This window comes from Phyllostomus hastatus, unplaced genomic scaffold (genome assembly GCF_019186645.2).
Source record: "Phyllostomus hastatus isolate PE091 unplaced genomic scaffold, TTU_PhHast_1.1 phas_scaffold_385, whole genome shotgun sequence".
In the NCBI taxonomy this organism is placed as follows: Eukaryota; Metazoa; Chordata; class Mammalia; order Chiroptera; family Phyllostomidae; genus Phyllostomus; species Phyllostomus hastatus.
Window position 1 is genome coordinate 42,609 of NW_025334026.1, and position 25,728 is coordinate 68,336.

A 25,728-nucleotide genomic window follows, 5' to 3' on the forward strand; every position below is an offset into this window, starting at 1 on the left:
ATTGCATTCGTTTGCATACAACCCTGAGGGGCGGGGCCAGAAGGCGAGGCCTGGCCATTTGCGAATTCTTGATCTGCAGTCTCCCAACCTCCTCAAAAGCCAGGCCCACTGCCCCTATAACCCAGGTACACCTTCACCCTTCCCACAACCCCCCGACATCTTTATCTCTTTGACTAGATTTAAAGCTTCTGGACCAATTCCTGGAATCCAAGAAGGTGGAGGGAAGGGGCAAAATGACCCCCATTCTGTGAACTGATGAAAAAAACACTCCTGGAACCATTACTGAGAAAAGCCAAGTCCACTGGGTTTATGAGAAACGAGGGTGAGGAGAGCGTATGGGGAGAGGGGCATATTCCACCAGCGCCTTCTGCGTTCTTCTATTTTAGGGATGGGTCACTCCCCTCATTTCCCTCCTGGAGACCTCCAACTCTCTCTCGTTCCAGGGGCCTTGGTGACGACCTCTGTCACCGAGCCCACTCTGCCTTTTTGCTACTGTGTGGCTCAGCGAGTCCTGAGCTGGCAAGACCTCTGAAGGGTCCCCCCTGGCCTGGAGCTCTGTGCTTGGTGGCGGGGGTCACTAACACATACTGGGCAAGCAGGGCCAGCCTAACCATCATGAGCCGCTTGCAAACCCCCTGCTGTTGCCAGTCTCTGCAGCCTGTACTTTACAGACACTATCCCAAAGAACAGGCTAAAGCCCTGTCAGCAGAGACTATTATCATTGTCCCCACATTACTGATGAGAAAACTGAGTTCCTTACAATCACCCAGAGAGTGAGCTGCAGTGCCCGGATTAAACTCGGGCAGAGTGGCTGCACACCCCTGGCAGTGGGTGCTTTTAACCCTCATGTTGACTCACAAAGAAGGAGAAAGCCACCCACCTCACCTGTACGGGAAGGCAAACGAGGAGCAAAATGTAGTGAGGACCCCTGGTGCCTGCTGTATGGACCCTGTGATTGTGTGGTCCCTGTACTCACAGGTCCCCGGGCCCAAGGGCTTCCCTATATTTGTGTGTATGTTTCAGTTTATTACATACATTTTCAAAATATTTTCTAACTTTTCAATCAGTACATTTTCTATTATCTCGTGGAAATGCGTCAGAGCTCACACAGATGTTTACTTAGGTAGAACAGGCTGGAAGGGAATGGGTTGGGCTGCACCAGCTACAGTGGTTCTCTTTTCCCTTTTCTAAAAAATTGAAGCAAAATTCACAAACTAATTATTTAAAGCATACAACTCAGAGGCATTTAGTGCATTCACCATGTGGTGTGACCATCACCTTATCTAGTTCTGAAACATTTTCATCACTCCTGAAGGAGGCTGTTAAGCAGTCACTCCCCATACCTTACTGCCCTCAGGCCCTTAGAAGTGTGGAGAACCCGAGAGGGAGTCCCTCCTTATCGTCCTTCCTTGCTAGGAAATGAGGGTTCTCTGATCTGCTTCTTGGCTCCCCATCAGGATGACCCCCTATCAAGACAGGAGGCCACACACCCCTTGGAAGGCCAGTTCTATGACTCACTTCTACAGCTGAGGGGTCTCCCTTATCTTCTGAGACCACTAACAGCCTGGAGCTGCCCTCCCAGGAGTCACACGTGTGCACACACAGGCACATGCGTGCACACACACTGCCAGGCCCAAACTCGACAGGCGTGTGGCAGAGGAAGGGCCGGGCCAGCAGCCCCTTGGGGGCCCCCTGCTCAGGGTATCCTGGGCTTTGCTCCCCCTGGGTGCCCACACCCATGCCTGCCCCCAGAGGAGCGCCAGGAATCCCAAGCAGCATAGTTGGGTGGGGAGGAGGGAAGGACTGGCTGTTTCTGGGACACAGAGAATTCCAGCTGGGAGCCCTTCTGTGGTCACATGGGACCAGAGAAGGTGCAGCAAGAGGCTTAAAGCCCAGCCCCCAGCCCAATATGGAGACCAAGAATGTTCTGCATGTTTTTAGGAGAGGAATAGAAGGACCCCACATAGTTGTTCAGGAATTTTAATTGTGCGCTTTGAACCTGCTTCCCATTCCTGCCCCTCCCCCTCAGCCTGCGTGAGGGGACACTTGTCAAGAGCACCCCAGGAACCACAGAAGCAAACAGCCAGGACTTTGTGTGATGGTGACGCACTGACATTTCTGGGCAAGGCAAAATATGCAGCCGCCTCCCTCCAAGCGCCTTGCCGTCTGACGCTGGTTTGTGTGGGTGTGAGGGTGGGTGGGAGCACCAGTGGGGAGCCACCTGGGGGCCAGTGCCAGCTCATCACAGCTGTGTCACTGTGGGCAAGTGACCTAGTCTCTCTGTGCCTTAGCTTCCTCATCTGTAAAGTGGGGACAGACACAGCATCTACTTCAAAAGATCCTGGGTTAGAGGGTAAAGCACCTGGCATCTCACAAGCATTCAAGATGTTAAGTCCAATTATTACTATTATTAATGCTATTTGTTAGCAGAGACGGGAAAAATGCTGTTCCTCCAGGTCAGCTGCTTGTCAGTAAGGACGTGGGGTTCTCTGTTTCTTTAGACCACCCTGCAGGGCTGGCCTTTCCCAATGGCCTTGCCAGACCCCTCTTAGACTCTGGGTCTATCTTAAACAATGGCTTCTCCTTTATTTGGGAGGCCGTGGTCAACATTCAGACCCTGAAGCCACACAGCGGACATTAGCCCTGCCTCAGCCATTTATTGACTGTGTGGCAATGAGCCAGTTCCTTAACCTCTCTGGGCCTCAGTTGCCACTTCCATAAACTGACATGATAAATAGAACCCATGTTCCACGGCTGTGTGATGATTAGATGAAATAGTACTTTCTAAAAATTGCCTGGCACACAGTAAGTATTCAATAAACATGAGGTGTTTTAAAAATACTACTGGAGCCCTGGCTGGTGTAGCTCAGTGGAGTGAGCGCAGGCTGTGAACTAAAGGGTCGCCAGTTTGATTCCCTGTCAGAGCACATGCCTGGATTGCAGGCCAGGTCTCCAGTAGGGGGCACTCGAGAGGCAACCACACAGTGATGTTTCCCTCCCTTTCTTTCACCTTCTCTTACCCTCTATCTAAAAATGAATAAATAAAATCATTTTTTTTAAATTTTAAAAATACTACTGGATACCCTTTAGATGAAGAGTCATACAGGTCTTAACAATCACCCTTTCTTTAAAAGTGTGTTTGGGTAACAACAGGGGAAGAGTATTATCAGCTCCGTTTTATGGATAAGGAAACGGAGGCTGGAAATGATTAAGGGGCTCTCCCAAAAGCAACACAGCTGGTAGGGAGTAGAAACTTAGAACCCAGGTTAAATTTGAAAGCCCTGATTTTAACCATGACATTATACCACTGCCCCTTTTATTTATTTTTATTTTTTATTTTTTTAAAGATTTTATTTATTTATTTTGAGAGAGGGAAGGGAGGGAGAGAAAGAGAGAGAGAGAGAAAGAGACATCAATGTGCAGTTGCTGGGGGTCATGGCCTGCAACCCAGGCATGTACCCTGACTGGGAATCGAACCTGCGACACTTTGGTTCGCAGCCTGCACTCAATCCACTGAGCTACTCCAGCCAGGGCCTACCACTGCCCCTTTCAAACACCGATTAAGAGGCTTCCTTCCCCACACGGAAGAGTCCTGTTTTCATGATTTGTCAAGAAAAATCTCTAACAACAGAAAGCCAATATCAATTCAATAATATATTGGTCAAACACATCTATAAACATTTAAATAACAGTTTTAATATTGTTTGAGATGTATTATGTATTTTTTTACTTGTGTCTTGCTGCACGCATGGGCTCAGGGACTCTCTCCTGATGGTGCTGAGGCTTCCCCAGGAATCGGGGCTCACTGGAGCTCAGGAACCTTACCAGCTCAGGTCTACGTGACTTCAGTGCTGATCTTTTCAACAAAGGTCACCAACCTCCATCTGCCTCACTGAATATTAGCTGTGTCCAGTGTCTGGGTCCTTTCTGGCACCTGTAAGCACCCTGGGGGGCCACAGTCACCTTCATCCCCCACTGTGCCTGTCACCCAGGTGAGAGACGATGGGCACTTGCCTAGGGTGGTAATGGAGAAGGTGAGCAGCGGTCAAGTGCAGAAGAGATTCTGAAGGTGGAGCCACCAGGACTTGCTGGTGGATTCAATGTGGGGTGTGAGAGGAGAGAAGTCGAAGATGACTGCCAGGTTGGGTGGGGTGGTGGGCGTGTTTCCTTAGGGAGGGACAGGTGGTGGCACTGGCTCTGGGCCAGTGAATCTGGCAATGTTGACAGGTGGGGGATAGAGGAGTCTGAGGTTAAGAGACACAGATCTGGGGGCCAGTAGGGGATGAAAGGTGTTAAAAGAGAGGAATGGGCAAGACACCCCTAGAAGTTCGTGGAAGAGAGGGGACTGCCGCCCCATGTCTGCTGATGTTAGAGACTGAGAAAGCATCTGAACAGACTCAAGGCCCAGGGTCCCTATTCCTGGAATAGTTGGCTCCAGCTCCCACAGTGGGAAGTGAATCTTTTCATGTTGATGGAGACCTGTGCAGGCTGGGAAGTGGGCACCATCAAACCTACAACTGAGAGGGGAGTGCAGAGGTGAAAGTAGGGGATGGGCCCAGGGACAGGGATGCTGGGGGCTCCAGGGTCTCATTTCTTGGACCTTCTCCATGGAATGAAGCCAGGCATTTTGAGTATAAGATGGCAAACAGCAGAAGTACAGAGAACCCTGGAGCTGGGTCCAAGTATAGGGAGGGTTCTAGCTTTTAGTTACTGCTTCTCTAAATAAGATTTCAAATGCCCTACTTAGCTTGCCCTAGCCAGGTGGCTCAGCTGGTTGGAGCATCATCCTGTACACCAAAAGGTTTCAGGTTCAATCCCCAGTAAGGGCTTGTAGAGGAGGCAACCAATCAATATTTCTCTCTCACATTGATCTCTTTCTCTCTCATTTTATCTGTCTCTCCCTTCCTCTCTCTCTAAAATCAATGAAAAACATATCTTTGTGTGAGGATTAAAAAAAATGCTCGACTTGGCTCAAGTGTGGCCATCTTACTAGGTGTCCTGAGGTTTCTCTAAGTTCTGGCATTGGAGGATAATTCTGTCTTTGTCTTACTGAGTTTGTACCAGAGTTTTTAACCTACACCTAAGCATCATGACAGAATTGAGTTGTTATGAGTTTTTTATAGTTTCACTCATTCATTCACTTATTCTGCTCACATGGATTTCAGGGGGTAAGTTCTGTGTAGTATGTAAAACAAGATAATGAGGTAGTCACGGAGGTAGGAAGTGAGGCAGAGTGGTCGGGGCAGGCTTCACTGAGGAGGTGATATTTGAAACCCAAATGACAAAGTGGAACCATATACATGAAGAGTATTCTATGAAGTGGGGACAGCAAATACAAAAGCCCTGGGTCAGGGGTAAGCTAGGTGTGTTGAGGAGTGGAGAAAAAGTGAGTATGGCCAGCACATAGTGAGTGTGGTGATAAGTAGGAGCTAAGGCTGTGTAGGGAGGCAGGGAGCAGATCAGGAGGCTTATGGAATGTAATCAGAGGTCTGGGTTTCACTCAGCTCACAATGGAAAAGACAGTGGACTACTTAATAATAAAAAGAAACTCAACAACTATTGTCATATACAACAATATGGACGAATTTTAGAACAATTACACTGACTGCAAGAAGTGAGACAGAAAAAGAGGCATTTACATAAAACTCTAGAAACCAGCCCTGGCTGGCATAGCTCAGTGGATTGAGCACAGGCTGTGAACCAAAGTGTCGCAGGTTCGATTCCCAGTCAGGGTACATGCCTGGGTTGCAGGCCATGACCCCCAGCAACCGCACATTGATGTTTCCCTCTCTCTCTCTCTCTCTCTCTTTCTCCCTCTCCTTCCCTCTCTAAAAAATAAATAAAATCTTTAAAAAAATAGTTCTTGCATTAAAAAAAAACACCTCTAGAAACCACAAAGGCGTCTACAGCAACGTAAAGGAAATCAGTGATGGCCTGGAGGGAGGGGTGATGAAGGGGAGTGAAGACGCCTTTGGGGGTGATGGATTGTCTGCTATCTTGACTGTGGCTATGATTTCTTGGGGGGACATATATGCTAAAGCTGATCACACTGTATTCCTTTTTAAGTACGTGTACTTTGCAATATGTCACCTACTCTTCAGTGAGACTGGAAAGATTGCAAATGGAAGCCTCTGGGGGGTTTCAGTGGTGAAGGGATGTGGCATGGATTCACTGAACGGACCGTGGCTGAGGCCTCCTTTGGAGCAGGCCCCGACGCTGCCCAGGCAGAACAAAAGGCAGATGGGTCCCCCCATGGAACTGGCTGAGGTCAGATGCAGGGAATTGCAGACTCAGGCACCTCTTCTGACCCAGCTGCTGAGTCAAAAAAGGCCCTGCAGGTTCTCTTTTTCAAGAGATGAGTGTATATATTTGAAGCCCATTTTTAAAAATCTGATTTGACTCCTCAGTGAAACAGAACTGTTTTCCCCTTGATGTCTGACAGACAACTGCGGCTGTGAGTTCCATGAAGGCAGGAGTCAACCTGACATGTTCCCTGCTGGGGCTGCAATGCCCTGCAAACATGTCAGTATGTGCCAGGTGCTTGGTGATTACCTCAAATGAAGACATGAATGAATGAATGAATGAATACAACTTTATATAGAATAAGGCAGCTTCCAAAAACAGTCCTCTTGTGTGCCCTAATCTATAGCCACTTTCATTCCCAGACCAAATAGTACAACTCACAGGCCTTCAAAGGCAACCTCAACAAAGATCAGCTCAATCTGACTCCTCGGCATTCCTAACTGGGAGAGAAAGGGGACTGAAACTCTTCAGCAGGTTTTACTGTTAGCAGGCCTGGGAATTTTGAAAAGAATGGGGAGTACTGGCTCCACCTCTAATTTGTTGTGTGTCTGTGAGCAAGTTACTATGCCTCTCTGGATGGGCCTTTCTCTTCTAAAAAATGAGGGGTTGAAAGTATCACCTCCTGAGGCCCTCACTAGATCCACCTATTCATCCATCCATTCACTTAAGACTGAAGGTTAAAACCAAATAAGGGTCACCTTTGTTAATCAGAAAATGAAACATACCCCCAAATTTTGCATTCCCAGAACATTAATATTGAGGTTTTACTATACTTTTCCTAGACTTAGTTTTGTTTAATTTGTGAAATGGAACTGGGAAGAATACAATAGTGTTCAAATTAAAAAGCGATCTGGCCCCTAACGGTTCCAGCCTGTATGTCTCAGCCCCCCATAACCCTTCTTTTAATGCACTCCATTTGGGAAAGGACTACAAAGACAGAGAGTCACTTTCAGTGTCTGGCACATAATAACTTCTGAACAACTCATGAAGAGAGAAGCATGGATGGTATCACAGTAAATCAACTGAACATGGGTCAGGTGACCTGATGCCTACCCAAATCTACCTCCTCTGTAGTTGTGTGACCCCACTTGAAGTGCCTTTTCCTCTCCACTCCCTGGGCCTCAATTTTCTAGGCTGGATCAAAGGATCTTTCAGGGAGCCTCAACAAGGTAGAGGGACAGAATCAGCTGCCTAAAGGGTCAGCAGGTAACATATGTGAGTGAAGCAGAACCAGTGTGGAGCAACAGGGAGTGGTGGGGACTGTAGTTTGCAGAATAAAGGCTGCAAGCTCAGTATATCAACTATGCAGGGGAATGTGGGCACAGGGCAGCCAGATAATCTCATGTTTAAGACAAACCAAAAAACATATATTTTGATGCAGAATTTATTATTTAAATGTTGGCAATTAATACATTTTAAAGGGCTTTCTGAGACTCAGGTCTATGCTCATCAGCCTTGTTAGTCCCTGTGTCTTCAACTCCATCTCCTTTCTTGTGGTTTCTCACTTTATCTCCAAAACCTGCTAGATTTATTTTTCTTAATGTTTATTGATTTTAGAGAAAGAGGAAGGGAGAGAGAGACAGAGAGAGAAACATCAGTTGGTTGCCTCCCATATGCACTCTGACCAGAGATCAAACCTGGAACCTAGGTATGTGCCCTGGCCAGAAATGGAATCCCTAACCTTTTGTTGTGCAGGATGATGCTCTAACCAACCAACACCAGCCAGGGAAGAACCTGGTGGGTTTCTAATAGAGATTTGGTCTTCTGAAAAATGCTAACATGCTGGTTAGGCCATGGAGGCAGAAGAAGACTAGGAGCAGGAGCATATACACGCGTGTGTGCACATGCACACACACGCTGCTTAGGCTGTGGTTGGTGTGTTCCCTGAAGCCAGCTGAGCCAACAAGGAAAGCAAGTCAAGTGGGAGGCCCTCTAAGTTCTCCCAGTTTGTTCTCAGACCTGGAAGGGAGCCAGCGCTTGGAGTTGTCTCTGGGATTTCCTGCCTGGGCTACAGCACGGGCGACACCTGGGAGGCTATGGTCAGCGGACCAGCTTCTGAGAGCCATGGTGGGATCCCACATCACTGGTCCCTCACTTGTAAACAGCAGATGGATTGGGAAGCTTACTTTACCACATCCAAAGGCAACCACACCCTTTTCCTTCTCAAACTCAGAAATCACACACTGGTCCAAGATAGATATACATGCACTGTATATGCTTGTTTAGCTATTTACTATTTGCTTAATAAAATATGTATGGGACACCCACTGTTGCCAGAACTGAGGGTAGAGAGGTGACTCAAATCTCAGGGCATCCCATTTCCTCCACTTTGTCTTCTACCCACATCACTCAGTCAAAAACACTTCTTACAACTCACATAAAGTCTTCTGGGCACCAAAGTTTTCTTATGAAAAATACTTTCTTGACAATGAGCATACCCAACAACCTAATCATCAAGGAAATGCAAGTCAAAACTACAATACAATGAGATGCCACCTCTGCAGCTCCAGTGGCTCAATCCGTTAGCACGTGGTACTTATGAGATGCCACCTCAGACCCATTAAGATGGCTACTATAAAAAACAAAACAAGCCCCCAAAAATAAGTGTTCATGAGGATATGGAGAAATTGGAACCTTGTTAATGGGAATAGTATGATGGTTCCTCAAAAAATTAAAAGTAGAATTACCATGTTATCTAGCAATCCCCTGCTGGGCATACACATGCAAAGAACTGAAAGCAGGGTCTCAAAGAGATATGTGTACACTCATGTTCATAGCAGCATTATTCACAAGAGCCAAAAGGATGTGGAATCAACCTGAGTGTCTATTAACAGATGAATGGATAAGCAAAATGTGGATATGCATACAGTGAAATATTATGCAGCCTTGAAAAGAAAGGAAATTCTGACCTCTACTATAACATGGGTGAACCTTGAGGACATTATGCTAAGTGAAATAAGCCACTCACAAAAAGAAGAACACTGTATGATTCTATGATTATGAGGTACTTAGAACAGTCAAACTCATAGAGATAGAAAGCAGATGGTGGTTGTCAGGGGAGGGAGGAGAGAATGGAGAGTTGTTGTTTGATGGGTATAGCCTTTCAGTTTGACAAGATGAAAAGAGTTACAGAGATGGAGGGTGGTGACAGCCACACAATATGGATGCATTTAATACCACTGAACTTCATACTTTCAAGTGCTTAAGATGATAAAGTTCATGTTATGTGCATTTTACCACAATAAGAAAAACTGAAAAAAATATCTTAGCAATGAGTACCCCCAGCACCCAGACCTTGATTTCTAAGTACTGTTGTCCTATAAAAGAAACCAGCATTCTTGACGAAATGGCTAATCCTGGGCTAGAATAGAAAAAAAAATTGAGATGAGTCTGGAGCATCCTACAGCACTGGAAAATAAGGAAGTATCAAAAAAAAAAAACCCAACAACAACAAGAGGATGTGCAGAAGGGACACAGGAACCCACCTGAAAGAGTTCCTAATGGCCAAGCTGGAACCATTTGAACCACACAGCACCAGTATGTACAGGGTGGGGCAAAAGTAGGTTTACCCTTGTTTGTATGGAAAATAATAAAATAATAAATAATAATATAAGTATAAACTGTGTTTCATATCCTCACAACTGGAAACCTACTTTTGTCTCACCCTGTATAAATTAGTATTGGATTATAACCCAGAGTATAATCTAAATATCTAATGAGTGCATATAGATAAAAATAAATGATAGAACAAATGAGGGTGAAGGGACATAATTTTATTAGAGAAGAATTACAAATAATATTTGTAAAATACTCCCCCTCCAAAAGGTGAAGCTTATTCACTGCTCTCTTGAGTGTGGGCTGAACTTAATGAAAAGCAGTAACTTCACAGTGGAGACCCCTGGCAGAGGCCTCCTTCACCAAGGGGTCCAGTTGACAACCCCAGGCCATCACAGGGACATCATGAATGCCCTGCTATGAGGGGATGAGAAGGATACTTCACCTCTGTGATCTCCTCCAAAAATCTATAAATCCAGACTAATCATGAGAAAAACATCAGACAAACCCAAATTCAGGAGCATTTGACAAATGTCTACAAATATAAATACTCTTCAAAACTGTCAAGGTCATGAAAAACAAGAAAAGGTTGAGAAACGGTTGCAGGCAGAGGAGACTAAATGCAATGTGATACCTTGAATTGGGTCTTGGAACAGAAAAAGGATAAACTGTGGAAAAACCAGTCCTGGCATTTGTGATGCACTAATGTTCATTTCTTAGTTTAGTCAAATGTACCATAACAAACAGTTATATAAGATGCTAGCATCAAGGGAAAATGGGTGAACAGTAAGTGGGAACTTTCTATGCTGTCTTTGCAACTTTTCCATAAATTGAACAGACTTTAAAAAAAAGACTTTCCTCTCGATTAATAAGGGAACATATGTTTACTGTAGATAATTCACAATATAAACGAAGAAGAACCCAGCAGTTGCTTACCACCAACTCTGTTAACATTCCAGTGCAATCTTTTTTCCTGTGCATGTTTAGCCCCACAAGTCTATTACTTCAGCATTCAAGCATTTGATTTGCATCATTTCTGTAGCTACTTAATACTCCATGATTTGGTTGTGCTACACTTTAATTAGCTGCTCTCTGCCATTGAATAACTTTCTAAGGTTACCTGTGATAAGTCTTTAACACATATACACCTGAGTCTGCATTTGAGACAGTTTTCTAGTGACAGAGTCTTAAGAAAGACATTCATAAGTCAGGACTCTTGACATGTATTGCCAATTTGCTGTTCAAAAATGTATATACCCTTTGGTATTCAGGTCATTGGTCTATTTAGAATGCCCACTTCCAAAGGGCTTTCTTTAGTCTTCATCTGAGCATCTTACAACTCTTACAACTCTTAAAACTCTTCCTGAGAGCCCCTTGACATTGCTTCTTCCTGGCTGTTTGCCTCTTGCTGTGCTGCCTCTGTTCCTGCCTTGGACCACACCTACCCAGCATCACATTCCACACAAGAACCTCTCTTTCAATACCATATGATCTCACCTTTAACAGGAACCTAATCAACAAACAAACAAGCAAAATAAAACCAAAGACACTGAAATAAAGAACAGGCTGACAGTGACCAGAGGGGAGAGGGGAGGGAATTTCAGGGGAAAAGGGGAAGGGTTTGCAGGAACAAGTATAAAGGACACATGGACGAAAACTAGGGGTGGGGTAGAAATGGGAGAAAGGTAGACAGGGCTGGGGGGGTGGGGTGGGATGGGGGTAAAAGGCAGAAAGAAAACTGTACTCAAACAATTTAAATAAATAAAATAAATAAATAAGAACCTCTCTTTCACTTAAAAAAAGATTTATTTATTTTTTTAGAGAAAAGGGAAGGAAGGGAGAAAGAGAGGAAAAGAAACATCAATATGTGAGAGAAACATCAATTGGTTGCCTCTTGCATGTGCTCTGACCAGAGACCGAACCTGCAATGTACGTATGTGCCCTGACTTGGAATCGAACTGGCAACTTTTCTTTGAAGGAGCAAAGCCCAACCAACTGAGCCAAACCAGTCAGGGCTCACTTTTAAGGATCTCCTTGCACCAGTCCATCTGTTCCTGAGGTTTTGGATCTCTCCCACATCCCCAGACACGGGCTCTCTCCTAAGCTCTAAGACCACATTTCCACTTGCCTTTCAGACACTTACACCAGGACATTCCTCAAGGCAACAATCCAAACTCAACATGTGAAAGAGAAGTTCATCAACTTTTTCCTGACTCTTTCTACCACCTTTTCACACCCCTCCTCAAGGGTGCAGCACCCCAGGCACCAGCTGCCCAAGCCTGGCTTCTTTGCCCCATCTGGTCTCCCACCTGTCCCTTTCAACCCACACTCAAATTATTCTGGCTCCATTCTCATGAATATTCATTATGCACCTGTCCTAATTCAAGCCCTCTGCATCTTGTGCCTGAAATTCTAACAGCTTAGTCTCCCTGCCTCCCTCCAACTTCCTTCTCCTTGGGAAAGAATTATTTCTAAAACACCAATCTGGTCACTTCACACCCCCTCTTTAGGGATCCCTACTCATTTGTAGAGAAATTGACTCTTCTATTCTGTTTCAAGGAAACTTGCCTCAGGAGAGTCTCCACTGAATGCTAAGTGGTCTTTAACTCCTCTTTACGGTGTGCTGGCTGATCTCCCTTTTGAACAAAAGGAGATTTCATACAACGTTACCTTGGTCAGACAATATTCCCTAACCATATATCATCAACACTATTTTGATTTGTTCAACATTGGGCAAGACAGGTTTCCTGTTTGCAATCATGCTATAAATTTGCCTTTAAACTAAATAGACTTTTTTTAAGTGCAAGCATCTAAAGCAGCAATTTTCAACCTTTTTCCATTCGTGGCATACATAAACTAATTACTAAAATTCTGCAGCACATCAAAAACTACTTTTTGCCAATCTGGAAAAAACAACATGTATAATTTTGATTCATTCACACTGGATGGCTATTGTTGTATTGGCTGTTGTCATTTTTTTGTATGTGATCATCTAAAGGAAAAGAGGTCAGTGTCCCTAACTAAATAGTCAGGTGTTGCATGTCTTAAACTTCTTGCAGCACATCGGTTGAAAATCACTAATATAAAAGACTGAGTGAATAATAGTAAAGGTGATTCTTGGTCATGGCAAAAATTGAGGTGTTATTTGCTACTCCAAGTGTGATCCATAGACTGTCAACATCATCTGGGAGTTTGATTCAGAATCTCAGGCTCCACCTCAGACCTAATGATTCAGAATGTGCATTTTAACAAGGTGTCCAAGTGATTTTCACATGCACATCAAACACTGGGAAGCACTGATGTGAATAACAACGTTTGAGAGACACTAACTTCAGGAAAAAAGTCAAAACTATTTGTCATTCATGGTCTGGCCTCATGACCCACCTAGATGATTCATATGCCTCTCCAAAAGCTTCTCCATCTAGCTCCTTGCCTTTACCATGCTATTCCTCTCTCCAGAAATCCCACCTTCTTCTGCCTCAGCCTCTGCATCACTCAAGACTCAGCTGCAATAGGACTTCTTTCTTCTCTTATTTAATTCAGGTGAATTTCACATAATATAAAATAAACAACTTAAAGTGAACAATTCAATGGTGCAATGCAACCACCTCTATCTAGTCCCAAAACATTTTCACCACTCCAAAATAAAACCTTGTGTCCACTAAGCAGTTATTTCCTAGCCTCTCTCCCTGGTGACCACAATCTGCTATTTCTATGCATTTGCCTATTTTGGACATTTCATATAAATGGAATCATACAATATGTGACCTTTTCTGTCTGGCTCCTTTCACTTAGCATCATGTATTCAAGGTTCATCTGTGTTATAGCATGAATAAGCACTTCATTCCTTTTTGTGGCTGAACAATAATCCATTACATGACTAGACCACATCTGGTTTTCCCATTTACCCATTGATGGACATGTAGGTTGTTTCTACCTTTTGACTATTGTGATTAGTGGTACTATGAGCACTTGTGTGCTAGTTTTATTTTTCCTTTGTTTTCAGTGCTCTTGGTTAAATACACAGGAGTAGAATTTCTGGGTCATGTAGTAATTCTACATCTAATTTTTAAAAAAGATTTTATTTATTTATTTTTAGAGAGGGGAAAGGAGGGAGAAGGAGATGGAGAGAAACATTGATGTGCGAGAGATACCTCAATCAGTTGCCTCTTGCACAACCCCAACCACCAGGGACCTGGCCTGCAACCCAGGCATGTGCCCTGACCAGGAACCAAACTGGTGACCTTCCAGTTCATAGGCCAGCACTCAATCCAGTAAGCCACACCAGCCAGGGCTACATTTAACTTTTTGAAGCAATGTCACTTGTTCATAGAGCTTTCTTTTAACCCTCATCTGTTTCCTCCTGATCCATCCACAGAACTGATTTTGCCTCCTTCTTTTACCATATCAATCCCTAAAACACCATTGTATAGATGACAATGCTTAGGTTGGAAGCTTGTTCAAGGCCCACTGTTCCTAAGTGACAGGTTGGCTCTAGACTCTCAGCTCCAGTGTCCAATTTCTGAACACCACAGTCTCTCTGTACTGTGCTCCTAAATGGACAAACAGGATTTACAAAATGAGACCCCTTCTATTCCTGGGGATGCTGACAACCTCACAATTCTCTTCCTGAGGGGCCATGGTCTGTCTCCTCCAGAATCTACCAGAAGTCTGTTCCTACAGTGAGAAATGAGCACCATGATCTTCAGTTTGGGCACATTTATTTTAGATATATATTTTTCCATAATAGGAGGAAAGAGAGAAAACAACACTTTCTTTTATTTTGTTTGTCTGCCTTTTCAAATTTTATACTGTGTAAGGAACCGGTGCGGAGCAGGGACTGAGGGCTGGCGGCGCCAGCTCACGTGTAGCCCACCAGCCGGGGGGTGCTGGGGAAGGTCTTGCGCATGCTCATGCACTTCTCCTTGTCTATGCAGAGGGTGTTGGCCTTGATAGCCAGGTCATGCTCCAGCCGGCACTTGGTCATTACCAGCAGCTGCAGTGTGTCCTGTGTCTCCCGCAGCCTCAGCTTGAGGGTCTGCAGGGTGTCGTCAATGGTGCACACCTCATTCACGAGCCTGGGGCGAGAGCAGAGAATAAGGTACTATTCACTCAGTTATTCAACAGAGGCACACCTACTATGTACCAGGAACTGGACCAGGTTCTGGGGGACTGTGGTAAGCCAGACGGGCAAGGCTCAGCCATCAGGGGTAGACAGGCAGGGAAGTAAATGCATGACAGAGCTACCAGTGGTGATGAGCAGAGAGGGAGAAACAGACAGGATGTTTAGGAAAACAATCTGGCTACTGCTCATTAAATGTAGACTTACCATGACCCAGCAATTCCACTCCTTGTTATCTCCCCACGAGAAGTGAAAACAGATACTCAAACAAATACTTGTACACAAACATTCATAGCAGCACTAACCACAAGTGTCAAAAGGTGAAAACAACCCAAATGTCCATCAACAGATGAATGAATAAAAAGGTGGTCTGTCCGTACAATGGAATATGATTCAGCCATAAAAAGGAATAAAGTACATATGATACATGTGACAACATGGATGGACCTTGAAGACATTACACTCAGTGAAAGAAACCAGTCATAAAAGGTCATATTTTGTGATTCCATTTACATGAAATACCCAGAATAAGCAAATCAATGGAGACAGTAAATTAGTGGTTACCAAGGGCTGGAGGAAGGAGAATAGGGAGTGACTACTAATGGGCCTCACCTGTGGGGGGATGGGACAATGGCACTGTGCTCAGGACTGAAGGACTTGCTGCCTGAAGGACCTGAGCTGCCATCAGGACGAGCTGCACTGTGACAAACCTGAGCTGGAGAGGCGACAGAGGCAACTGAGACACCCTTCTCTCCCTGGGGATCTGTAGATCAGCACCATTCAACAGAACTTTCTACAGTGACAGAAATTTCTGGGCTGCCATCCAATGCAGTAGCCCCTAGCACTGACTACTGACCACCTGAAATGTGTGTGTGAATAGGGAACTGGATTTAAATTTTTGTTTTGTTTTAATTAACTTAAATTCAAATTTAAATGGGTATTCATTATGGGGACTGGGTATGGATGGGACCTGAGCAATTAGAGAGGGTCAGGAGAAGAGGGGCCACCTGTAGGAAGACAAGGAAAGTGAAGGCCCAGAGGTGGTGCTGGAAAGAATGTGGGGCAACAAAGGTAATTCATAGATGGGCCAATTCAGCTGGTGGAGAAGGCAGACAGCCTGAGTCCCATGATCTGCTCAGCCCCTAACACACCGTGCACACACACATTCAAACACATCATGTACCACATATGCCTACACAGGAAAATGAACATAGCACACACACAGACATATACATAGTACACTGACACAGATACACAGGGGCACACAGATACACAAACACACCACACACACACATACACACACAGTGTCTGGGGCTCCTGAGCCAAATGTACCCCATTCATGCTCCCTATCTACCCCTCTAGGTGACACAGCTAGTGGATGAAGAGGCAGGAAGAGCAAGCAGTAGGTCCTCCAGAACAACATCTGGCTGCTCCCCTGAAGCCCTGTTCTGTGTTAGCAGCCGCGGAGGGGACAAATGGGCTATCAGAACCCTCTGCTTTAGGAGGAGCTGGAGCCCAACCTCAGCGACTAAGAAGCATGAAGTGGGTGGAGGAAGGATAAAGAGATTCTCCCCCAACCCCTCACCCAGGATCTGGACCCCTTCCAGCCCAGCAGTGTGAGACCTTGGGCATGCTACACCCACTTCCAGGGGAGAAAATCTTCCAGGTCAGCAGGAGGCTGAGGAGCAGGTAGCCAGGCCATCATGTTCAAAGCCAGGGTTGCTTTCCCTGCCTATCCCCACAACACACAACACCCAGCTTTTGTTTCCTCAGTGATTATCTCAGGCAGTAATGGGGCTGTGCAAACATTATCCCTTGGAACCACCAGCATTTTCTCTCAGAGCATTTTTCCTCCCTCTCTTTAGTTTAGCTCTCGTCTTCACGTCTTGGCTTAGGAGGAGGACAAGCCACTGAGTTGGGGGATTTGTTACACAGCAATAGAGAACTAATATAGTCTTTCTGCCCCTGCCCCCAGCATGGAGGGAACAGAGCAGCCAGGTTACACAGCACATCGCGGGAAAATACCCGCCATGTGTGTCGTTCCTGCTTTGTCTGGCCATCATCACTCCCAAGCTCATACTCCAGGCTCACAAACCCTGTTTCTGGGCCTGCCTGCTCTTTTCACCCCTTCTGCTGTGAGGAGGCCCTTTATCAACAGAAGCAGCCCTTCCTTAGTTAAGCAGGAAGCTATTCCAATGGTTCACAGGTGAGAACTTTAGAAAGAGCCATGGAGAATGAGTGAGGTGTGCGTTGGGCTCCTCTCTCATGGGAGCCTGGACAGAAGAAAAGTAAAACAACCATGAGCCAAAGGCCACATCTCTGGCTGGGAGAGTACCTCTTTTTAGCTTGGGGAGCTAGGGGGTCCCCAGAACACAGTGGGGCTATAAAACCATCCCTGGTTTAGGCAGGTGAGACAGGCTTCAGTGCAAAGGGTTGGGCCTTCCCCATGACAGGAGGTCATCTAGAGACCCCTCACAACTCCAGATCCCCACCCAGTGCCCTGTTGAGTTGTGAGACTAGATGTCCTAACTGGTGGAGAGTCCCTTTTCCAGACCCAGGTTTCCTGGGAGCTCGCCTTCTAGGGGAGCCTCCATCACTCACTTGAACTGTGGGACATCCCTGCAGAGCTCCACATTGGGGCGCCGGGTCCTGCACTCCAGCCGCGTCTGCGCCACCTTCAGCGGGCACTCCTTGGCCATGATGGACCTTTCCAGCATCAGGATGGTGTTCTCCACCTGAAAGATCTCCTGCAGTGTCTGCGGGGAACATGTCAGGTGTCACGGAGGGAACATGGGGTCAACTCGTTCAGTATCCATTCAGGTGCTTAACCTGAGGGGCAGGGACCTTGCTCTTCCTAAGACAGTCTTAAGAAAGTAGCTTCAGCACTTCTCATTACCCAGGCCACTGTGAATGCTGGGGAGGGGCAGCTACTAAGGTTGGCTTTGTTTTCTATCTCCAATATCCACTGGAGTTAGCCTACTAATGTTCACTGGGAGAGGGCTTTTAAGATTAGCATGGATAACCCAAAAATAATAGTTAATTTCTAAATCCACTTTAATTTGAATTAATCGAGGTTGTTCTATTTCATTTTACAATCCAGAGTTTACCTTCCTAATAAGTAGGTCAGTAAATAAACTAGAAAGAAAAAAAAATAAAAGAAGAAATGAAAGGGAGCAGGGTGGGGGGAAAATTCAAAGTTTTGTATTGAACTATAGAAATATTTTCCTCAACATAATACCCATTGTGCCCTACAAATGACCAACGTACAGTTTCCAGGAAGAAACAGGAGAGAGCCAGCTGGGGCCTGGAAACATTCTATATCTTGATCTAGGTGGAGGTTTCACAGGTGCATACATAGGCAAAAAAACAAATTTAAAAAAAAAAACGCAGCACCAAAATTCATCAAGATTTTCTTGTACTTTAAGATTGTTATATCTCAATAAAAAATAAAACTAAAATCAGAAAAAGGTTAATCACAAGAAAAGAGTGGCAAAATGTTGATATTCATGTTGGGTACATGTGGATCTTTTCTAAGAGTCTTTATACTTCTGTGTTTTAAATTTTTCCAAAATAAAAGAATGAGAGGACAAATAGAGAAGGCAGCACAGTCATTACTAGAAGGAACCTGACCTTACACTTGCCCAACCTTAAGCACACCCAGAACTGAGGATGCTCACCAGATGCCCCCTTACTATGTATGACCAAAACACCCCTTCTCCTCCCACCACCACCAGCATCCCTCGATCTGTGAGCAGCTCTAATGTCCATGCTCCTCTGCCAGGAGAAGGCTCTTTGCCAGGGGGGTGGGGGGCTGTGCCAACACCCCTCCCAGACTTGGCAGGGCCCAATAGTGAGGTTCTTCACAAGCTTAGAAGTGGCTCCTGCCACGGCCCTCAACATTTTTCCCTCAGCTGTTTACTTGCCTATCACCCTTGCTGGCATTAAGCTACAAGAAGTCAGGGGCTTTGCTTTGTTTCACCCATGCTGTATTCTGAGCTCCAGGGAGTGTTAGGTGCAGACTGAGGGCTGCCAGGTAAAATACAAGATGACTAGTTAAACGTGAGTTTCAGATCAATGACAAAGCATTTTTTGTACATGTCCCAACTACTGTGTGATCCAAAATTCAAGTTTAACTGGATATTCTGCATTTTTATTTGCTACTATCTGGCTATCTAGCAACTCTGCTCATAGTAGGAGCCCAATAAACATTGAATGAATGAATCACAGTTGGATCTGCAAGCCTAGATTTTTAGCTAGCCTCCCAATGGTCTCTGTGCATGCTAAGGTTTGGAAACCATGTGGCCTAAAATTGATGTGGTCCTGTCTCTCAGATTTTATATTGGAAAACTGCTTACACACAAATATGCCAGTGCTCCTGAATGGGGCGGGGACTCAAGTATAAGACCTGGGCCCCTCCTTCAAGGACTTTTCCAATCATGTTGTGTTTCCCTTTTTCATAAGCTATGAAATATTCACAAATCATAATAAGTACTAGGATGACTATTTTAGCTGGGTTGCATTCATATTCTGTAGGGACCAAGAAATTGCTTAAAAGGCTTTTTTTCCAAAGAAATTAAGTCCTGGTTTTCCTATTAGCTTAAGAAAAATGCCTAAAGAGAGAGCATTTTGCTACTTCAAAAGGACAAAAGGATGCCCATTTCCTACTGGGTTGAGACATGGGTGGCAGATTATGGGAGGGCAGGACGCCTACTCTGCTGCCTTCAAAGGACCCTGAGGAAGAAAGCCAGCCCCTCACCAGGCCCTCAGTGAGCACGCAGAGCCAGAGTGATGCTGACTACTCGCAGGTTAAACACTATAAGAACATTCTGGTCGAGCACATGAGCTGGCATGTAAACACTCCAGTGGGGAACACCTCTCTTAGAAACCCTGCAGAATTTCTTCAGAAATCTGCCCTTTGGAAAGAGAGCATGTCAAAGACAGGTAAAGCTCAGAAAGCACCACCCAGCCTAGTACAGAAGAAAATCGAGCCTACTGTAAAGGAAAAATGCATCTTGGGACCCCACTGCCCAATGTGGAAAACAGCTCCTCACTCTACCATCTAGATGCCCCTAGTTGGGGTGGGAGAGGGCTATTGCTGAGGTGGTGGGAGAGAGACATTACCAGTTATCTGGTTTAGCTGCCTGTGGTTCCCAGTTCCTGTCAGTCCTGCCCCAGCCCAAGCCCACTGAAGGCAGCTGCCAGTAAGGGCTGCTGTTGGGGGAACCTTCAGATGCGCAGCCAGTGCCCTGAGGCTGCCCTTATGTTGGTTTCTTTTGTTTGCTCTCTCCACACCCTGGTTCCCAGCTCCAGGCTTGGCCAGCCTTACCAGGGTCTGCAACTAACTTTAGAAAAGGCCTGTCTTTTGAGTCTAGGCAAGAAAGTGACAGTCATCCTGTGCTCAGTCATTCCTTCATCCACACATTCATTAATTTATGGATTCACTGATTCTCTCATGGACTCACTGAGCACCTGTAAAGTGCCCAGCACTACTCTAGGCAGTGGACACAGCAGGGAACAGGACAGACTTCTGTCCTGTGGAGCTTACATTCTAGTGTAAGTGCATTCATTTGCACCTTTATGCAACAAGCTTTTATTCTCCACTGGCAAGTGCTTCCCACAGTTTGGACAGTACTCTCTTTAGCATCATGGAAATTCAAGTCCTTTCATCTCCTGTTAAAAGCATGTGTTGGACACCTTCAGTGTGCAGAACATTGTTGGGGGATGTGGTCACAAATGAGGTATCCAATACATGTTCACTTCATTTCTCCAGGAACTCCCATGTGAGCACAGCAAAGGGACAGGGACACAGCAACACCATGCACGGGAGCTCCTGGGGACCTGAGTTTGTCAAGTATTTTCAAACTTGCTGAACACTTCCAGATGGAACTCCAGTGTGGCGCCAGCCTTGGGCACTGGCTCTCCATCACCTGCTCCTCACCCTTGGTCCACAAAGAACAACTGTGGAATAAAGAGGTTTCCGCAGACAACAGGATCCAGCCATAGGCTAACAAGTTTGCTTTCATTGTATGTATCGTTCTGTTTAGGGCAAATTTACAGAAGAGCTATAAATACATTTTGAATAAATGTATTTTTAAGTAATTTAAGCAGAAATATGAAGTAAATAACAGCCCAGGTGGCACATGGATATAACACAATTGGAAATATGCTTCTGAATGGGGTGGGAGCTAGGAGTGACCCCGGAGCGAGTGAATTTGGGAAACCTCAGATCACACTGTGTCTCCCAGAGACTGAGATGCAGCAAGTGAGAAATCACCATGAAGTCCCTGGCTCCCCATCTCCTCCGTAGGGCGGCATCGGGTCGGGGGTGGGGGGTGTGCAGGGCCGGAACCGGCTGTTGCTTTGTTCTCCGTGCCACCACCCCCTGTACCCCAGTGGCATTTCTTGAGCAGGCCTGTCTGTGGATTTTCCAGAACAGTAGGGGTTTTCTGGAATTGGCTGCTTTAGAACCAATCAATGACTCACATCCAAAGCAGATCTGCCCAGGTGGGTGTGTATTCTGCCAAAAATGTTCCCTGTAACTCAGGGGTGTCCAACCTTTTGGCATCTCTGGGCCACACTGGAAGAAGAGGAAGAGTTGTTTTGGGTCACACATTAAATACATTGTGTCACCTAGTCACAAAAAAAATCTCATAATGTTTTAAGTCAATTTACAGTTTTGTGTTGGGCCATATTCATAGCCATGCTGGGCCACATGAAGCCTGTGGGCTGCAGGTTGGACACCCCTGCTAACCTCTTTCTTGTCCAGGCTTTGTCACTCACAGCCAGGGTCCTCTTCATTAAAGGGAGAAAAAAAGCCATACACACACTGTCCTGGGGGCAGCCCCTGCCACCCAGCCCCATCCTGCCAGCCAGTTATCTCCAGAAGCCCCAGGTGTGGTGACTCAGGCTCCAGGATTTGAGGAACACAACCCCCAAGGGCCAGGAGGCAGAGAGAGTGGGCTGACCTTGGGCCGGATCTGAAGACAGAGCAGCCTTGACTTTCATGTTCAGGAGGAAGCTAAGGGTTTGCTTCGTGCAAACACAGGCTCCCAGTGCCAACCTGGCCCACCAGGCTCTGAGCTCCAGGTCAGCCTGGTTCCTGGACCTCACATTCCCTGATGTTCGTTCTCTGGGAGAAGAGCCCAGAGTCCAAAAGGGTGACCCGCATAGCCCAGCACATTGACTCCTGGGTCCATACTGGAGGGTGTCTTCACCCAGGGCCACTGGGGACTATAATTTTTAATTGACCAAACACTAAGTGTTCAGTGAACCCTTGTTCCCTGGGTGTTTGGTTAAAACAAAAGTGTGGATGTTGACATTAGACTGCCTAGATCTGTCCAAATCCCAGATCCAGCACATCCAAGCTGGATTAAGCAAGTGTCTGAAGCTGCCTGGGCATTTTCAGAAAAACAGTAAAACGAGGATCATAATCATTATTCCCACCCCACAGAGTGGAGATTAGGTGATTAGCCCCAGGGCTGAGACAGAGCTCTTGGAAATCTTAGTGAGTGTACAAAGCCCTTCGCTGCTGGGACACAGCTGGAGAGAGGCAGGCACACAGAGCGGCGGTGCCATGCATGTTTCTCCCACAAACACACCCTGTAAAGTGCCACAGGAAAGGCATATGCTCCGTCCCTACCTTCCCTCGACCAGTCAGAGTTCTCCTATCCTTCCTGCCTCTCCCCCTCAGTTCTAAATGGCTGCCCTGAGTCCCCAAAGCCCCCCTTCTCCCTGTTCCCCCGGGAGGTTAACCTTTCTGTTCCCACAAAACCAAAGAACTAAGGGAAAAGAGGCTCCTTGGCACAGGGCTCAGCCTGGCTCACTGGAGCGGCTGGGCGGGGCCACTGGGGGATTGGCCCAGGGGGTCACCCCATGGGAGGAGCCTCTGCAGCCTCCAGCAGGAACTTGGTTGAGGAGGAGGTGGTGGGAGTGCAGGTCCCACCTCACTTCGCTTCCCAGGCCTTTTTATCTCTGTGCTTTGCCTGCTGCACTCTGCCTGTCAGTCAGGGCTGCAAGACTGGGGCAGGAGAGTCCGAGGCCTTCCACTTGCTGTGCATGGCTGGATGGGGGAAGGGAGCAGTTCACTTCAGCTGACTGAGCCCCTCTATAGTCGCAGAGCTCTAGGTTTAAATTCCAGCTCCTGCTCTTCTCTGCTAAGTGACCTTGAACAGGACTCTTAACTTCTCTGTGCCCCTTGCAATCGTGAACTCATCTCCTGAGCTGCTTCATTCAGTAGCCCTTCTACTGAGCTCGGCATTGTGTGGGGCACTTGGTCTCTTGTCTGTAAAACTGGAGTAATCATAATAACTCACCCACGGGGTTGCTGTGAGGGTTAAATGAGATAATGTGTGTAAAGTGCTTAGTCTAGTGTCTGACATACACCATGGGACCACCCTGCATCCTATGCCAACCGCCATCCTGTAATGTTTTGTCTGTTAGTAGAGTTTTCCTTTGGGATCATTGGTCCTTTTTTTTTTTAATAAGACAATAGAAAACTCAGATTCATTTGATGGAATTTGTCTTTGCATGCAACTTAAACTCCGTCAGCCCTCCAGCCCAGGACTTGGGCTTCAACAGCCCATGTATTTGGGTGTAAGGGGTCAAGGCAGGGGTCACTTGTGCAATGGAGGAGGAATGTCCTCTGTATGACAGCCACCTCTTCCCCACAACCAAAGTTCTTTTTGTTAACCAATGCCCCTCCAGGCAGATTCCCAGCCCCAGGGGCCTCCACACAGGGTGCCTTAGAGATAGAAGCCCTGGGCAGGAAGTCAGGAGACTGGGGTTCCCATGCAAACCCTAACACAAACCAGCTGTGGAGCTCACAACCCCACTCAGAGTCTTTGTCTACACAGCATCCCAATTTCCTTATCCAGAAAATGGGGACTCAAAGCCTGTGCTTCCTCTCTGGCTGGGATGCAGCAAGTGCTCCTGGATAAGGAGCACTGGGGTAAGTGCTCTATACCTGCTCTAGTCCACCATCTATCTCCCATGCATGCCCGGGACCACATGCTTTGAGATCAGCCTGAGACCCGTCAGCTGTGGGTATGGCAGGGTGTGAGAGAGAGAGAGTGTGCGTGTGTGTGTGTGTGTGTTCAAGTCAACCCTCTGCAGATGGCTGGAATACAAGTACACAGCTTTCCAGAGAATTGTGAAGATGTGCTACACAATGGACATAATTTTCTGTAGAGGTCTGAGTGGTAGATATTTTAGGCTTTATGAGCCATGTGGTCTCACGATTACTCACCTTGACCAATGTAGTGCAAAAGCAGCCACAGACAATACATAAATGTATTGGGGCGGGATCGATCTGTGTTCTGATATAACTTTATTTACCAAAACAGGTAGGGTGTGCCATTTGGCCCTGGGACCAATAGCTTGAGAGCCCTACTGTAGCCCATCACAGAGGAAGTCCTATTCTCTTTAAGCATCTCATTTCATACAAGGCTGTACCTTGGTACTCAAAGTGTGGTCCATGGACCAATATTGCAGGACTTGTTAGAAGCTCTTGTTAGAAATGCAAAATCTCAGGCCCCACTCCAGCTGGACCTATTAACAAAATCTGCATTTTAACAGATTGAAAATGGTAATCATAGGCACATTAAAGTTTTAAGGTTGAGGAGGAATAGTTGGGTTTGTATTTTGAGGCAGATCTCTCTCTCTGGCTGTCATTTGGAGAACAGACAGAGGGGAGAGAGGCAGTTCTCCTAGTGAGAACTGAGAGCCAGAAGGGCCCACACCAAAGCATGGCAGACAGACACAGAGGAACAAGGTCACAGCATATATCACAGGCAAGGTGGGGAGCACCATAACGGATGGAGTATGGCAAGTAAGGAGAGGTCAGGTTTCAGGTAGCCCAGCCCCTGGAATCAGGAGCCTCCTAGAGGAAAGGCTTGGGAGCCTCCAGTCTGTGTTTAAATGCCAGCACCACACCGCAGAGCATGTGGCCTTGGCAAATCAACAGACCTCTTCGAGCCTCAGTTTCACCATCTGTGTACTGAAGATAATAACAGTCTCTACCTCAGAGGGTGGCTATGAAGATTGATTTAGGTACCCATGTTTTTAGCACTGTGGCCAGTACACATAGATCTGGGTTTGTTAGCCTCAGTACTTTATATCTATTCATCCATCCATCCATCCACCCATCCACACATATCCATTACTACCTTTTCTCCCTCCTTCCCTCCCTCCCTTCCTTCCTCTCTCTCTCTCTCACTCTCACTCTCTCTCTCTCATCAAACCTTAATGTCAGGAGACCAGGGCTTCTCACCCTTGACACTATTAACATTTCAGCCAGATGATTCTCTGTGGTAGGTGTTGTCCTATGCATTATACAATGATGTTTTAGTCGCATCCCTAGACTCTATACAATAGATACTAGTAATACTCCAGCAATAATGTCTCTACACATTGCAAAATGTCCCCTGGGGTAAAAAATAGTCCTCTTTGAGAACCACAGATCTGGATGTTACCTATATATTGTCATTATGAGGCTGTGCTGGTAGGAGTTGGGGAGGCGTTCACATTAACTGACAGCATGAACTCTGAAGCAAGACACCCAGATTCAAATCCTGGCTTTGCCATTTACTAGTGGGGCAGGGGAAGGTTACACTTGAGGCAAATTGCTTGTCCTTGGTTTCCTTGTCTATACAATGGGGCTAATCATGACCTCTTCTTAATAGCATTGTAGGAGGGAAAGATGAGTTAACAAAAGAAAAGCACTTAGAACTCTGGCTGCATTTAGTAAGTTA

The 25,728-nt window shown here is 46.1% G+C and overlaps 1 protein-coding gene across 1 annotated transcript in view; it reads right to left on the minus strand.

The window, feature by feature from the left end:
* Positions 1-14,582: 14,582 nt before the first annotated feature.
* TEKT5 (tektin 5) overlaps positions 14,583-25,728 on the minus strand; it is a 33,518-nt gene continuing 22,372 nt past the window's right edge. Inside the window, exons 6-7 of the mRNA XM_045819631.1 lie at positions 17,582-17,736; positions 14,583-14,936 (exon numbers count right to left, since the gene is read on the minus strand). Of these exons, the coding sequence (XP_045675587.1) occupies positions 14,720-14,936; positions 17,582-17,736 (372 nt within the window). The 3' untranslated portion in view covers positions 14,583-14,719. The remainder of the gene's footprint in view (positions 14,937-17,581; positions 17,737-25,728) is intronic.